General features: G+C 47.4%; 2 protein-coding genes across 2 annotated transcripts in view; one reads left to right on the forward strand and one right to left on the reverse strand.

The window, feature by feature from the left end:
- LOC144602508 (E3 ubiquitin-protein ligase TRIM39-like) overlaps positions 1–16,500 on the forward strand; it is a 71,863-nt gene extending 55,363 nt beyond the window's left edge. The window contains exon 12 of the mRNA XM_078415638.1: positions 15,557–16,500. Coding sequence (XP_078271764.1) covers positions 15,557–16,089 — 533 coding nt within the window. The 3' untranslated portion in view covers positions 16,090–16,500. The remainder of the gene's footprint in view (positions 1–15,556) is intronic.
- LOC144603060 (uncharacterized) overlaps positions 1–16,834 on the reverse strand; it is a 278,950-nt gene that overhangs the window by 194,778 nt on the left and 67,338 nt on the right. The window lies entirely within an intron of this gene.

The following is a 16,834-nucleotide window of genomic DNA, read 5'->3' on the forward strand; positions in this document are numbered from 1 at the left end:
AAACACAGAGTAACCGGGATAGGGGGGGGGGGGGGGTCAGGTTCATTGGGAATGTGAGGGGCAGTGTTTTCTGTGGGTGATGAAGCAAGCAGGTACAATGACATAGAAACATAGAAAATAGGTGCAGGAGTAGGCCATTCGGCCCTTCGAGCATGCACCGCCATTCAATATGATCATGGCTGATCATCCAGCTCAGTAACCTGTACCTGCCTTCTCTCCATATCCCCTGATCCCTTTAGCCACAAGGGCCACATCTAACTCCCTCTTAAATATAGCCAATGAACTGGCCTCAACTACCTTCTGTGGCAGAGAATTCCACCATCCAGGTAATACTCTGCTTTCCTGTTCTTGCCGCCAAAGTGGAAACCTCATATTTATCCACATTATATTGCATCTACCATGCATTTGCCCACTCGCCTAATCTATCCAAGTCAATCTGCAGCCTCCTAGCATCCCCCTCGCAGCTAACCCACACGCACACCCACACACAGACACACACACAGACCCACACACTGGGTGTGTCCAGACAACTGCTGGAGTGTCGGTGTCTATTAGACTGGGGTAAGTAAGCTCAGCCACACAATTAATGTGTTGTCTATTTTTTATTACAAGGCCAAGAACTGTAACACAAGCACACACCCACACACACACACAGACCCACACTCACACACACACACAGACCCACACACAGACACCCACACCCACACACAGACCCACACACAGACACACGCACAGACACAATCACCCACACACAGACCCACACACACACCCACACACACACACACAGACACACACACCCACACAGACACAGCCACAATCACCCACACACACCGAGACACACACACCCACACACACACACACACACAGACACACACACCCACACACACACCCACACACAGACACACACACCCACACACACACCCACACACAGACCCACACACAGACCCACACACACACACCCACCCACACACACACACACAAACACCCACACAGACACACACAAACACCCACACAGACGTGTGTCACATGTGCTTGCTGTTTCTTTCAACAAGACGACTTTCACCGAGAAGATGAATGTGTTGCACGCAGTAACAGAGTATTGTCTTTCCTACTTTTTATGCAACCAAATCTCAGCGACTGTAGCGCGTCTGTCACCTCACAACACAACATTCTCTCCAGGTCTCCGATTTTATTGCAGATTTTATTTTAACAGCAGTCGCTCTAAGTTGATGTTTAACCACCGTTTCACGCTCTACGTAGAGATAACTTAATACATCTTCCATTTCGTTTCTGCCCTTCCTTAGACTGCCCGGCGCTCGCCCGCCCGGTTATTGACACATTCAGACTCGTTTAACGTGTTACCAGCCTCTTGCTGGTGTGTAATCAGTGGCAGATTGCCAGAGGCACTTCACCCTGAACACTCCCAGCAAAACAACATTATTCAGCACTGCAGGGCGTGTCGTTGACACCTGCGGTTCTGTGCGGGTCGGCAGCTACCTGAAGGCGGAGGCGTTTTGAACCAGAAAGTGGTCGGAATTAAAAATGGCTTCGAAACACCAGATCCAGAGTTTAACCGAAGAAGCGATTTGTCCCATTTGTCTGGATTTCTTCACCGATCCGGCGACACTGGAGTGCGGGCACAACTTCTGCCGCTCCTGAATCACACAGAGTTGGGACAAGGAGGAGATAAACTCCTGCCCGGTATGTAGAGAGGTGTTGGCAGACCGCACCCTCAAAGTAAATTGGGCCTTGGCGAATATCGCTGAGACAGCTCGAACACGGGAGGGAAGGAAAGTAAACTTTACTGCAAGGAACATCAGGAAGAACTGAAGCTGTTTTGTGAAACCGACAAGAAACTGGTCTGCCTGATCTGCCGAGACGCGCGGGAACACAGAGAGCATCGCTTCAGGCCGATTAAAGAAGCTGTTGAAAGCTACAAGGTAAAAGCAAACAGAATTTGATCAGCTGATGAATTTTCAATTCTGCGTTTTGCGGACCGCGCTCCCTCGGCGACTGTTCGGTTCACCCAGCCTCCCACCCAAACTAGCCCTACCCCAGGTACTTGCCCCAGCCACCGTTGGTGATGAAACACCTGTCCCTGTACCTTCCCCCTCACGTCCATGCAGGGACTCCAGCAGTCCTTCCAGGTGAGACAGCCCGCGGCTCTCTGCTGATACGCTCCACGACCCGATGAGTTCTCCAGCAGTTTGTGTCTTTTTGTAAACTTTCATGTGCAGTTCCGTGCCTGCAGTTCATTGGTTCCGTCTGGTCTAATTCTTTTGCTCACTGAATCTGAATCTCAATCCCAGGAGCTGATTAAAACTTCCTTGGAGATTCTCACAAAAAATAAATCAGCGGTGGAGGAAATGGAGCAGCAACAGAAAGAGAAGATTTCTGGAGTCCGGGTAAGGTTTCCAGTTTCCCTTCTCTGACTTTGTGCTGTTGCCTTAGATTCCAGGCTCGATAATATTGACCTTCACCTTTCATTTGACAGGAACAGTCACAGAACCTGTTGACCTACATCACATCGGTATTTGCTGAACTGCGCCAGATTCTCAATGAGAAAGAGCGGCTCTTTCTCAAGGATCTCCGGGAAGACGAGGAGAGCGTTCTAAATCCAATGGAGAATAATCTACGAGCGATTCAAGAGGAGATAAACTCTATTCAAGAGAAACTCTTAAAGCTGCAGGAGCGGATGAACCAAACGGACAGTTTGATATTTCTGAAGGTAAGGAGTTACAAATTCAATTTGATTCAATGTAAGGCTGTGAAAGTCGACTCGACATCTCTAAAATAAGTACGCAAAACACAAGACTCAGTTAAATCGTTTTACTGAAACACCAAGGTGGGAGAGACACAGAGACCTGAGTTCACTGTTGTTCGCTCAAACACCTGCTTCTGTCCTCTCAAAGAACATACAGATTACAGTCAGTATTTATACAGTTGAAAACAGCACAAAGCAGATGCAGTAATTTTCCATGGTTACATAGCATAAAGCAGTCTCAGCAGATACATAGTAGAGTTCACATAATAGAGTTCCTTTAATTGTGTTCGGGAGTCAAACAGGAGTACAGGGGAGTAAAGGGAGTCACATAGCTAAGATGATTAGAGAGGTACCGTTAGGCGATAAGGAGGTACCATAACATCTAGTTCAGAACATTGAAATGTCCAGAACTCAACAACAAACCCAGAAAACAACTTCTAAACCTTGGGAAGCAACTTCTTATCTGCAGGTGTCCATGAATGTGAAGGACTACCTTGCAAAAGCCTGTTTTCAATGCAATAACCAAAACAAGCTTTTGTACAGATCTTTCTAACAAGCTGCTAAGGTATCGAACTTCCCAGCACAAAATGTCCTCCAAAGGTGCCACAAAATGGTTTCCCCAAAGTTAGCTTCCACAAGGCCACAATCACAAAATAGTGGGTAACAGTCTGAAGTAAATGCAGAATTTCCCAATAATTCAGGGCTGATTGAAACAGCCCAGTCGGTAGGGAAGACGAACACCTCATATTTTGAGCAGACGGCAACCCAACGACATGTAACTTGTATTCTCCTGCTACAGGTAAACCTTATCCCCTTCAGACGTCCCTGTTCCTTCAATTGTTCCCCACAGGCATTTCTTTTCATCCCCAGTCCTCGTCACCACGTTGCTTCCCCTTCTCCAACCGCAGATCCCCCAACCCATCCTACTGGGAACCCAACACATTCTCTCCTGTTGATTTCCACCCCATCCCTTCCATTGCATTCCCCATTTATCTTCCTGGCCAGATTCCAATTCAGTAGCAAGTTTTCTGCCCTTCGCCATCAGCTGCAGGGATATCCATCAGTCTGTGATATGTCCGTCATCACACAACTTCACCTATCGCTTGCCATTTATTGCCCCACTTTCTTCCCTTCACCTCCCACATCTATTCAAGAAGATTTAAAGAGGCTCCTGTCCAGAAACGTCATGTGTACATTTCCCTCCACAGATGCTGGCTGGCCTGATCACGATTTTACTCTATGCAGTACCTTGTGTCTCCAAATAAATGGTTTAGACAATAGACAATAGGTGCAGGAGTAGGCCATTCGGCCCATTGAGCCAGCACCGCCATTCAATGTGATCATGGCTGATCATTCTCAATCAGTACCCCGTTCGTGCCTTCTCCCCATACCCCCTGACTCCGTTATCCTTAAGAGCTCTATCTAGCTCTCTCTTGAATGCATTTAAAGAATTGGCCTCCACTCCCTTCTGAGGCAGAGAATTCCACAGATTCACAACTCTCTGACTGAAAAAGTTTTTCATCATCTCCGTTCTCAATGGCCTACCCCTTATTCTTAAACTGTGGCCCCTGGTTCTGGTGTCCCTCAACATTGGGATCATGTTTCCTGCCTCTAGCGTATCCAACCCCTTAATAATCTTATACATTTCGATAAGATCCCCTCTCATCCTTCTAAATTCCAGTGTATACAAGCCTCGTCACTCCAGTCTTGCAACATATGACAGTGCCGCCATTCCGGGAATTAACCTAGTAAACCTACGCTGCACGCCCTTAATAGCAAGAATAATCTTTCTCAAATTTGGAGACCAAAACTGCACACAGTACTCCACGTGCGGTCTCACTAGGACCCTGTACAACTGCAGTAGGACCTCTTTGCTTCTGTACTCATCTCCTCTTGTTATGAAGGCCAACATTCCATTGGCTGCCTTCACTTCCTGCTGTACCTGCATGCTTCCTTTCAGTGACCGATGCACTAGGACACCCAGATCTCGTTGTACGTCCCTTTTCCTAACTTGACACCATTCAGATAATACTCTGCCTTCCTATTTTAACCGCACACTTACCCACATTAAACTGCATCTGCCATGAATCCGCCCACTCACACAGCCTGTCCAAGTCACCCTGCAACCTCATTGCATCTTCCTCACAGTTCACACTACCACCCAGCTTTGTATCATCTGCAAAGTTGCTAATGGTACTTTTAATCCCTTCATCCAAGTCATTAATGTATATTGTAAATAGCTGCGGTCCCAGCACCGAGCCTTGCGGTACCCCACTAGTCACTGCCTGCCATTCTGAATGGGACCCATTTATCCCCACTCTTTGCTTTCTGTCTGTCAACCAATTTTCCATCCATGTCAGTACCCTACCCCCAATACCATGTGCTCTAATTTTACCCACTAATCTCCTATGTGGGACCTTGTCGAAGGCTTTCTGAAAGTTGAGGTACACCACATCCTCCAACTCTCCCCTGTCACTTTTCCTAGTTACATCCTCAAAACATTCCAGAAGGTTAGTCAAGCATGATTTCCCCTTTGTAAATCCATGCTGGCTCGGAACGACCCTCTTACTGCTATCCAAATGCTCCGCAATTTCGTCCTCCCGTTTTCTCTCTCCCTCCTTTCTTAAAAAGTGGGATAACATTAGCTACCCTCCAATCCACAGGAACTGATTCTGAATCTATAGAACATTGGGAAATAGAAACATAGAAAATAGGTGCAGGAGTAGGCCATTCGGCCCTTCGAGCCTGCACCGCCATTCAATATGATCATGGCTGATCATCCAGCTCAGTAGCCTGTACCTGCCTTCTCTCCATACCCCCTGATCCCTTTAGCAAAAAGGGCCACATCTAACTCCCTCTTAAATATAGCCAATGAACTGGCCTCAACTACCTTCTGTGGCAGAGAATTCCACAGACTCACCACTCTCTGTGTGAAGAAATGTTTTCTCATCTCGGTCCTAAAAGACTTCCCCCTTATCCTTAAGCTGTGACCCCTGGTTCTGGACTCCCCCAACCTCGGGAACAATCTTCCCGCATCTAGCCTCTCCAACCCCTTAAGAATTTTATATGTTTCTATAAGATCCCCCCTCAGTCTTCTAAATTCCAGCGAGTACAAGCCCAGTCTATCAAGTCTTTCCTCATATGCAAGTCCCGCAATCCCAGGGATTAATCTGGTGAACCTTCTCTGTACTCCCTCTAAGGCAAGAACGTCTTTCCTCAGGTTAGGAGACCAAAACTGCACACAATACTCCAGGTGCGGTCTCACCAAGGCCCTCTACAACTGCAGCAGAACCTCCCTGTTCCTAAACTCAAATCCTCTTGCTATGAATGCCAACATAGCATTCGCTTTCTTCACTGCCTGCTGCACCACCATGCTTGCTTTCAATGACTGGTGCACCATGACACCCAGGTCACGTTGCATCTCCCCTTCTCCCAATCGGTCACCATTCAGGTAATACTCTGCTTTCCTGTTCTTGCCGCCAAAGTGGATAACCTCACATTTATCCACATTATATTGCATCTGCCATGCATTTGCCCACTCGCCTAATCTATCCAAGTCACTCTGCAGCCTCCTAGCATCCTCCTCGCAGCTAACACTGCCACCCAGCTTCGTGTCATCCGCAAACTTAGAGATATTGCATTCAATTCCCTCGTCCAATTCATTAATATACACTGTAAATAACTGGGGTCCCAGCACTGAGCCTTGCGGTACCCCACTAGTCACTGCCTGCCATTCCGAAAAGGACCCGTTTATTCCTACTCTTTGCTTCCTGTCCGCCAACCAATTTTCTATCCACCTCAAAACTGAACCCTCAATACCGTGTGCTTTAAGTTTGTACACCAATCTCCTATATGGGACCTTGTCGAAGGCCTTCTGAAAGTCCAGATATAACACATCGACTGGTTCTCCCTTATCCACTCTACTAGTTACATCCTCGAAAAATTCTATAAGATTCGTCAGACATGATTTGCCTTTGGTAAATCCATGCTGACTTTGTCCGATGATTTCACCACTTTCCAAATGTGATGCTATCACATCTTTAATAACTGACTCTAGCATTTTCCCCACTACCGATGTTAGGCTAACTGGTCTATAATTCCCCGTTTTCTCTCTCCCTCCCTTTTTAAAAAGTGGGGTTACATTAGCTACCCTCCAGTCCTCAGGAACTACTCCAGAATCTAAAGAGTTTTGAAAAATTATCACTTAAGCATCCACTATTTCTGAGGCTACTTCCTTAAGCACTCTGGGATGCAGCCTATCTGGCCCTGGCAATTTATCTGCCTTTAATCCATTTAATTTACCTAACACCACTTCCCGACTAACCTGGATTTCCCTCAGCTCCTCCATCTCATTAGACCACCGGTCCCCCGCTATTGCCGGCAGACGGTTTATGTCTTCCTTAGTGAAGACAGAACCAAAGTATTTGTTCAATTGGTCTGCCATCTCCTATGATCAATTCACCTGTTTCCGACTGCAAGGGACCTACATTTGCCTTAACTAATCTTTTTCTCTTGACATATCTATAAAAGGTTTTGCAGTCTGTTTTTATGTTCCTTGCCAGTTTTCCCACATAGTCTATTTTCCCTTTCCTAATTAAGCCCTTTGTCCTCCTCTGCTGGACTCTGAATTTCTCCCAGTCCTCTGGTATGCTACTTTTTCTGGCTAATCTGTATGCTTCATCTTTTGTTTTAATACTATCCTTGATTTCCCTTGTTAGCCACGGATGCACTACCTTTCCTGGTTTGTTCTTTTGCCAAACTGGGATGAACACTTGTTGTAGTTCATCCATGCGACCTTTAAATGCCTTCCATTGCATGTCCACCGTCAACCCTTTCAGCATCGTTGTACTCGTTGCAATGACAATAAATGAATATTATTATTATTATTATTATTATTATTATTATTATTATCAATCGCCAGTCTATCTTGGACAATTCACGCCTCATACCCTCAAAGTTACCTTTCTTTAAGTTCAGAACACTTGTTTCTGTATCGACTTTGTCACTCTCCATCCTAATGAAGAACTCTGCCATATTATGATCACTCTTGCCCAAGGGGCCTCGCACAACAAGACTGCTAACTAACCCTTCCTCATTACTCAATACCCAGTCTAGAATGGCCTGTTCTCTCGTTGGTTCCTCGACATGTTGGTTTAGAAAACCATCTCTCAAACATTCCAAGAAATCCTCTTCCTCAGCACCCCTGCCAGTTTGGTTCACCCAATCTAAATGTAGATTGAAGTCACCCATTATAACTGCTGCACCTTTAGTGCATGCATTTCTAATTTCCTGCTTGATGCCATCCCCAACCTCACTACTGCTGTTAGGTGGCCTGTACACAACTCCCACTAGCGTTTTCTGCCCCTTAGTGTTTCGTAGCTCTACCCATATCGATTCCACTTCCTCCAAGCTAATGTCCTTCCTTTCCACTGCTTTAATCTCCTCTCTAACCAGTAACGCTACCCCATCTCCTTTTCCTTTCTGTCTATCCCGCCTGAATATAGAATATCCCTGGATGTTGAGCTCCCAGCCTTGGTCACCCTGGAGCCATGTCTCCGTAATCCCAACTATATCATAATCATTAATAACTATCTCCACATTTAATTCATCCACCTTATTACGTATACTCCTTGCATTGAGACACAAAGCCTTCAGGCTTGTTTTTACAACTCTCTTACCGCTTATACAATTATGTTGAAAAGTGGCCCTTTTTGATTTTTGCCCTGGATTTGTCTGCCTACCACTTTTACTTTTCACCTTGCTACCTGTTGCTTCTACCCTCATTTTACACCCCTCTGTCTCTCTGCTCCTGCTCCCATCCCCCTGCCACATTAGTTTAAATCCTCCCCGACAGCACTCGCAAACACTCCCCCTAGGACATTGGTTCCATTCCAGCTCAGGTGCAGACCGTCCTGTTTGTACTGGTCCCACCTCTCCCAGAACTGGTTCCAATGTCCTAAAAATTTGAATCCCTCCCCCTTGCACCATTTTTCAAGCCACGTATTCATCTGAAATATCCTCCTATTCCTACTCTGACTAGCACGTGGCACTGGTAGTAATCCAGAGATTATTACCTTTGAGGTCCTACTTTTTAGTTTATCCCCTAGCTCTCTCAATTCACCTTGTAGGACCTCATCCCGTTTTTTACCTAAATCGTTGGTGCCGACGTGCACCACGACAACTGGCTGCTCACCCTCCCCCTTCAGAATGTCCTGCAGCCGCTCAGAGATATCCCTGACCCTTGCACCAGGGAGGCAACATACCATCCTGGAGTCTCGTTTGCGGCCGCAGAAACGCCTATCTATTCCCCTTACAATTGAATCCCCTATCACTATAGCCCTTCCACTCTTTTTCCTCCCCTCTTTTGCCGCAGAGCCACCCACAGTGCCATGAACTTGGCTGCTGCTGCCTTCCCCTGATGAGCCATCTCCCCCAACAGTATCCAAAATGGCATATCTGTTTAGGAGGGAGATGACCGCAGGGGACTCCTGCACTACCTGCCTACTGCTACGCTGGCTAGTGGCCACCTGTTTCCTTTCTGTCCGCTTATCTTTTACCTGTGGTGTGGCCAACTCACTGTATGTGCTATCCACGACCTTCTCAGCATCGTGGATGCTCCAGAATGAGTCCAAACGCAGCTCCAACCGTTCAATGCGGTTTGCCAGGAGCTGCAGCTGGACACACTTCCTGCACACGTAGTCATCAGGGACACCGACAATATCCCTGATCTCCCACATGTTGCAGGATGAGCATTCCACGGGGCCGATCTCACCTGACATGTCTTACCCCCAAATTAAATCAAATCCCTCTTAATCCTTTAAACTCTACCTTTACTAAAAAGCACTGAACCCTTAACTCACTGAACCCTTAACTCACTGAACCCTTAACTCACTGAACCCTGAACTCACTGAACCCTGAACTCACCGGACCCTTAACTAAAAGTACGAACAAAAAGCAGAATTACAACCCCGGGGTTACGCCCAATCAGCTGCTTCCTCTAGTCCACTTCCACCAATCAGTGGCTTCCTCCAGAACACTTCTTTTGAAGTGTGATGGAACGTTTTTATCTCCAACCGCCTCCAACCGCTCCTGGGCCTCTGGGTGAACAAAGCCCCGCGCTGGGTTTTTAAACCTACCGCCCGGAGGCTGTTCCAACCGCTTCTCAATGCGTCCACAATTTCTAGAGCCACCTCCTTAAGTACCCTGGGATGCAGACCATCAGGCCCTGGGGAATTATCAGCCATCAGTCCCATCAGTCTACCCAACACCATTTCCTGCCTAATGTGAATTTCCTTCAGTTCCTCCGTCACCCTAGAATCTCTGGTCACTAGAACATCTGCGAGATTGTTTGTATCTTCCTTAGTGAAGACAGGTCCAAAGTACCGGTTTAACTCGTCTGCCATTACCTTGTTCCCCTGCTTCTGTCTTCAAGGGACCCACATTTGCCTTGACTATTTTTTCCTCTTCACATACCTAAAAAAGCTTTTACTATCCTTCTTTATATTATTGGCTAGTTTGCCCTCGTACCCCATCTTTTCTCCCCGTATTGCCTTTTTAGTTATCTTCTGCTGCTCTTTAAAAGAGTCCCGAACCTTTGGCTTCCCAATCTTCTTTGCTATGTTATACTTCTTCTCTTTTATTTTTATGCTGTCCTTAACTTCCCTTGTCAGCCACGGGTGCCTCTTACTCCCCTTAGAATCGTTCCTCCTCTTTGGGATATATTGATCCTGCAACTTCTGCATTATTCCCAGGAATACCTGCCATTGCTGTTCCACCGTCTTCCCTGCTTTCAGGGCCTCCTTCCAGTCAATTCAGGCCAGCTCCTGCCTCATGCCTCTGTAATCCCCTTTGCTATACTGTAATACTGACACTTCCGATTTTCCCTTCTCCCTCTCAATTTGTAGAGTAAAACTTATCATATTGTGATCACTGCTTCCTAATGGCTCTTTTACCTCAAGTCCACTTATCAGATCAGGTTCATTACACAACACTAAATCCAGAATTGCCTTCTCCCTGGTCGGTTCCAGTACAAGCTGTTCTAAGAATCCATCTCGGAGGCACTCCAAAAAACTCTCTTTCCTGGGGTCCATTACCAACCTCATTTTCCCAGTCGACCTGCATGTTGAAATCTCTCATAACCACCGTAGCATTACATTTGCGACATGCCAATTTTATCTCCTGATTCAACTTGCACCCTATGTCGAGGCTACTGTTTGGGGGCCTATAGATAACTCCCATTAGGGTCATTTTACCCTTACAATTCCTCATTTCTACCCATACTGATTCTACATCTCCTGATTCTATGTCACCCCATTGCAAGGGAGTGAATATCATTCCTTACCAACAGACCGACCTCAACCCCTCTGCCCCCCTGTCTGTCTTTTCTATAAGTTGTGTACCCCTGAATATTCAGTTCCCAGCCCTGGTCCTCCTGTAGCCATGTCTCAGTGATTTCCACAACATCATACTTGCCAATGTCTAACTGAGCCTCAAACACATCCACTTTATTTTTTATACTTCGCGCATTTAAATACAACACTTTAATTTCGTTATTCACCTCCCCTCTCACCCCGGTCACAATTGGGCCTGACCTTACCCTCTTATCCCTTCTAGAACTTCCCTTCCCATTTATTCGAGAGTCCTTTGCAATTTCTCCTGTATTCGCTTCCCCTTTAACTCCATCTTCATATTCCCAATTTGCCAACCCCTCCCCCCCCCCCCCCCCCCCCCCCCACTATTTAGTTTAAAGCCACACGTGTAGCATTAGCAAACCTGCCTGCCAGAATGTTGGTCCCCCTGCTGTTAAGGGGCAATCCGTCCCTCTTGTACAGGTCACCCCTACCCCAGAAGAGATCCCAGTGGTCTTGAAATCTAAATCACTGCTCCCTGCACCAGCCCCTCAGCCATACATTCATATCCCCGATCTCTCTGTTCCTGCCCTCACCAGCACGAAGTACAGGCAGCAGTCCAGAGACAACCAACTTCGACGTCCTACTTCTCAGTCTTCTTCCTAACTCTCTAAACTCATGTTGCAGTATCTACTTCCTCTTCCTCCCGACGTCGTTCGTGCCCAAATGCACAACTATTTCCGGTTGATCACATTCCCTCGCTAGGATGTTCTGGGGCCATATTACTACCTCACTCACATTAACACACCCCATTCAATCGCAGGACTGGCTGTATCTTTATCGGGAAGTGTAGTTGTACTTATCACATTGAGCCTGTCATATTTTACATGTTGTTCAAGCCAAGTCCTCTCCTAGTCTGACATGAACATCTAGTCACAAGTGGCAACATGATGTCTGTGGAGACAAAGGTTGGTAGACGCTATGGGTCCACTCTTGCTGACCCACAGGGTGCAAGACGAATCAGGGGACGCTTGAAGGGGCAATGCAGGATCTTTGGCGAATACGATAGAAGAAAATTCCAAGGCATGTTACACAGACATTAAACGTAAGATGGTAACAGTGAAGAGAGGATGACCCCTGTTGGACAAATTAGGTAATTCACGACTGGAACCAGAGGAGGTTGAATCGCCCCACCAGTCCCGTATTAAATATACGTTTTACATCTAATTAATACATAATACTGCACTGATGGGGCGCCGCGCCAGCATTAAGTGCTGGGATCTGTCGGGAAATTGTAATAATTTGGCTGAAATTCCTGCTGTCACGATGTGGACGCTCAGTGTAAATTAATAGATCTTTCTGATGTTTTATATTTCAGGAGGAAACTCGTCAGAAGAGGAGGTGAGACTCTCTACACTGTTTTGGAAAGTAACCCAGAAATCGTTAATGCGTGTCTTATAACCGGGTGTGTAATTCATGCAGGATAAGTGATGATGACAAGTTGTTGTCAGTAGCAGACCGTAGCTTGGCCGTTGGAAAGTTCGATCACCTATTTTTGTTGAACACGGTGTTGAGAGAAACGATTGATTCCGTCAAAAGAGGTAAAACATAAATAATTGTTCGTGACCTGTAAGTATTAGAAACATATAAACATAGGAAATAGGTGCAGGACGAGGGCATTCGGCCCTTCAAGCCAGCACCGCCATTATATCATATATCATATATCATATATATACAGCCGGAAACAGGCCTTTTCGGCCCTCCAAGTCCGTGCCGCCCAGTGATCCCCGTACATTAACACTATCCTACACCCACTAGGGACAATTTTTACATTTACCCAGCCAATTAACCTACATACCTGTACGTCTTTGGAGTCGTTGTGATCATGGCTGATCGTCCACAATCAATAACCCGTGCCTGCCTTCTCCCCATATCCATTGATTCCACGAGCCCCTAATTCATTGCATGTAAAGGGCATATTTAATATTGGACATGGGACTCTTCAACTTACTCTCGTTCCAGGCGTGAATTACCTCCTTTATCCAACAGGGGTCCCCCTCGCTTCACTGTTAATCGCTTGCGTTTAATGTCTGTATAACATACCTTGGAATTATCTTCCATCCGACTCGACAAGGATCCTTCATTGCTCTTTCTAGCCCTCCTGATTCCCTGTAGGTCAGCCAGGGGGGAGATAGAGTACAAGTAGAGATTGGATCACATGCATTCGAAACGATGGAGATGTAGGGGTGGGGGGGGGGGGGGGGGGGTGAATGAGCAGAGTGGGCATGATGTGCTGAACGTTGTTACACTGGAATTTAGAAGGATGAGAGGGGATCTTATCGAAACATATAAGATTATTAAGGGGCTGGACACGTTAGAGGGGGGAAACATGTTCCCAATGTTGGGGGAGTCCAGAACCAGGGGCCACAGTTTAAGAATAAGGGGTAGGCCATTTAAAACGGAGATGAGGGAAAACGTTTGCAGTCAGAAAGTTGTAAATCTGTGGAATTCTCTGCCTCAGAAGGCAGTGGAGGCCAGTTCTCTGAATGCATTGAAGAGAGAGCTAGATAGAGCTCTTAAGGATAGCGGAGTCAGGGGGTATGGGGAGAAGGCAGGAACGGGGTACTGATTGAGAATGATCAGCCATGATCACATTCAATGGTGGTGCAGGCTCGAAGGGCCGAATGGCCTACTCCTGCACCTATTGTCCAGTGTCTATTTTATTCATTGCAATGTTTTCCCCACCGTTTCCACCGCTCGGCCGGCTCTCTCCAGACACGGGGTTTGAAATCAGAAGCGGAAACCCCGTGGCAACAGATCCACAGATCCCCACGGAGTCTCCCTCCAGCTCTAGGAGTTTTGTCCCTGCTGTTGGATGTTGGTGGAGTTGCGCGCGGTCCAGATGCCAATTTACAGGAAGTGCAGTCCGTCATTCCCATTCCAGACTCTCCTCCCTGCTCTCCCGCAATCCCGAAACTCCTGCCATTGACTCCATTTATACCTCCCGCTGCCTCGGCAAGGCCAGCAGCATAATCAAGGACGAGTCGCACCCTGGCCACTCCCTCTTCTCCCCTCTCCCATCAGGCAAAAGGTACAGAAGTGTGAAAACGCACACCTCCAGATTCAGGGACAGTTTCTTCCCAGCTGTTATCAGGGAACTGAATCATCCTACCACAACCAGAGAGCAGTGCTGAACTACTATCTTCCACGTTGGTGATCCTCGGACTAACCTTGATCGCACCTTGCTGGCTTTACATTGCACTAAACATTATTCCCACATCATGTATCTGCAAACGTATTGATTGTAATCATGTATTGTCTTTCTACTGACTGGTTAGCACTCAACAAAATATTTTCGCTGTACTTTGGTAAACTGTAACTCCTCTTCCGACACCTCCAATCCCACGCGGTCCCCTCCTTTCCTCGCTACTCCAGTCCGCTTCATCCTAACCGCCTAACACGGCTCCTTATCACAATCACAATAAAACTTTATTAGCCAAGTATGTTTTGCAACATACGAGGAACTTCATTTGCCATACAGTCATAACAGTAAAAAGCAACAGGACACACAAAATACATTTTAACGTAAACATCCACCACAGTGACCCCTCCACATTCCTCACTGTGATGGAAGGTGAAAAACAGTTCAATCTCTCCCTTCTTTGTCCTCCAGCGGTCGGGGGCTCGAACCTTCTGTGACCAGATGTGTCCATGGTCCCAGATCCCACATTTTAAGGCAGAGATAGCTGGATTCTGGGTTAGTACAGGTGTCAGAGGTTATAGGGAGAAGGCAGGAGAAAGGGGTTAGAAGCGAGAGATAGATCAGCCACGATTGAATGGTGGAGTAGACTTGATGGGCCGAATGGCCTCATTCAAATACTTTCATTTATGACATGATGACTGTCCAAATTCACCTGATAACCCAGCCCTTCAGACCTGATGAAGTTGTTGTAAACCCTTTTGCACCCACTCCAATTGACTAACAAACCCACCCTTCCCTTTGTCTCACCCTTCACTCAAAAACACAGGAGCAGGTCATCTGGCCCCTCGTGTCTGCCCCCTTTCACTGTGATCATGACGACCCCACCACGCACCTCTACCTCCTCTTTAACAACCTCAAATTACCACTCATCTCTATATCCTCCTGCTCCGATCTGCCTCCATATCTGAATAACCCGCTTCGTTCCCCCATCCCCACCGCAATCTCCCAATCCTCCTCCCTCTCCGCACTCGTCCTCCCCGTCCACCCTCCCCCACCTCACGGAATTCCGCTCTCCATCCCTGGATTAAAAATTCCGGGAGAGATGTCTGTTGCCCACCCGATGTGGTTGTGGGTGAAACCCCGGGCAGGGTTTCAGTTGTCCGCCCGCCTGTCCCCCGGCCGCGCTGCCCGAGTCTCCCCCCGACCCCCGGGGACTCTCTGATTCTCTGCTTCTCCCCCCAGTCTCCGTCACCCTGGATGTGGAAACAGCGCATGCGCGGCTCGAGGTGTCTGAGGATCGGAAGAGGGTGAGACTGACCGGGACAGAGAGGAGTCTCCCTGACACCGGGAAGAGGTTTACAGTCAGGGCGTGTGTGCTGGGATCGGAGGGATTCACATCGGGGAGACATTACTGGGAGGTGGAGATGGCGGGGAGTCGGCGCTGGAGTCTGGGAGTCGCCGCAGAGTCTGTGGAGAGGAAGGGAGAGGTCACACTGACCCCGGAGACTGGAGTCTGGAGGATCAGGCGGCGGGATGACGAGTTTGTTGCATTCACCTCCCGTCCATCCCGTCTCCCCGCCCGTCCCATCCCCGGGAGGGTGGGAGTTTATCTCAGTTACGAGTCCGGGACAGTTTCATTTTACGACGCGGACACCAAGTCCCATCTCCACACCTTCACTGGGAATAAATTCACGGAGAAACTTTATCCTTTCTTCGGGACTTGGAAGGTAGACCAGTGGCTGAGAATCTGCTCCGGTTCCGCTCCGGGTGTGTAAAAGGGTCGGGTCCCGGGACCGGCGTCAGGAGCGGGGCTCAGGGGCTGTGGGGCAGAAACCCGGTGGACAACAGGTCGGCGCTGAACGGCTCACATTTAATCCCCAAATTCCGCGTCGTAAAAACCCCCAGTGAGCGCGGAAATAAAACCAGGGGGAATGTAAATGTGGGAAGAGAGAAATAAACAGCAAGTGGAATCAGCTGTCGATCCGTTCATTTTAACGCGTTAACCGCGTCTGGCAACGGAACAGAAATTACTTTTGTGAAAATATTTTTTAAATGTAATGGGATTAGACCCTTCTGGTCAAAAGTCGTTACGGTATTATTAACTCCGTTCAATGACTGGTTCAATGTAATAGATACAGTTCATGTTACTTCAGTGATTTGGAAAATGTACACAACCATTGACACACACGACAAGCTAATTGAAAGATCGCGTTTATTTGAATGATGTGCATTGTTGCTTCCAATACTGTAATTGAAATAAACTCAAAATTACTTGGACTGTACAGATTGCTTTTGAATTCTTTTGAAATCTACTGAACGGGGAGACAGCAGTTTAGTTTGCTTTTGTTTAGATTGGAGATACAGGGCGGAAACAGGCCCCTCGGCCCAACGAGTCCGCACCGCCCAGCGATCCCCGCACATTAACACTACCCTATACACACACACCCTCTCTCTCCCCCTCTCTCTCTCTCTCTCTCTCCCCCCTCTCTCTCCCCCCCCCTCTCTCTCTCTCTCTTTCTC

Source organism: Rhinoraja longicauda, chromosome 19 (assembly GCF_053455715.1).
Source record: "Rhinoraja longicauda isolate Sanriku21f chromosome 19, sRhiLon1.1, whole genome shotgun sequence".
NCBI lineage: Eukaryota > Metazoa > Chordata > Chondrichthyes > Rajiformes > Arhynchobatidae > Rhinoraja > Rhinoraja longicauda.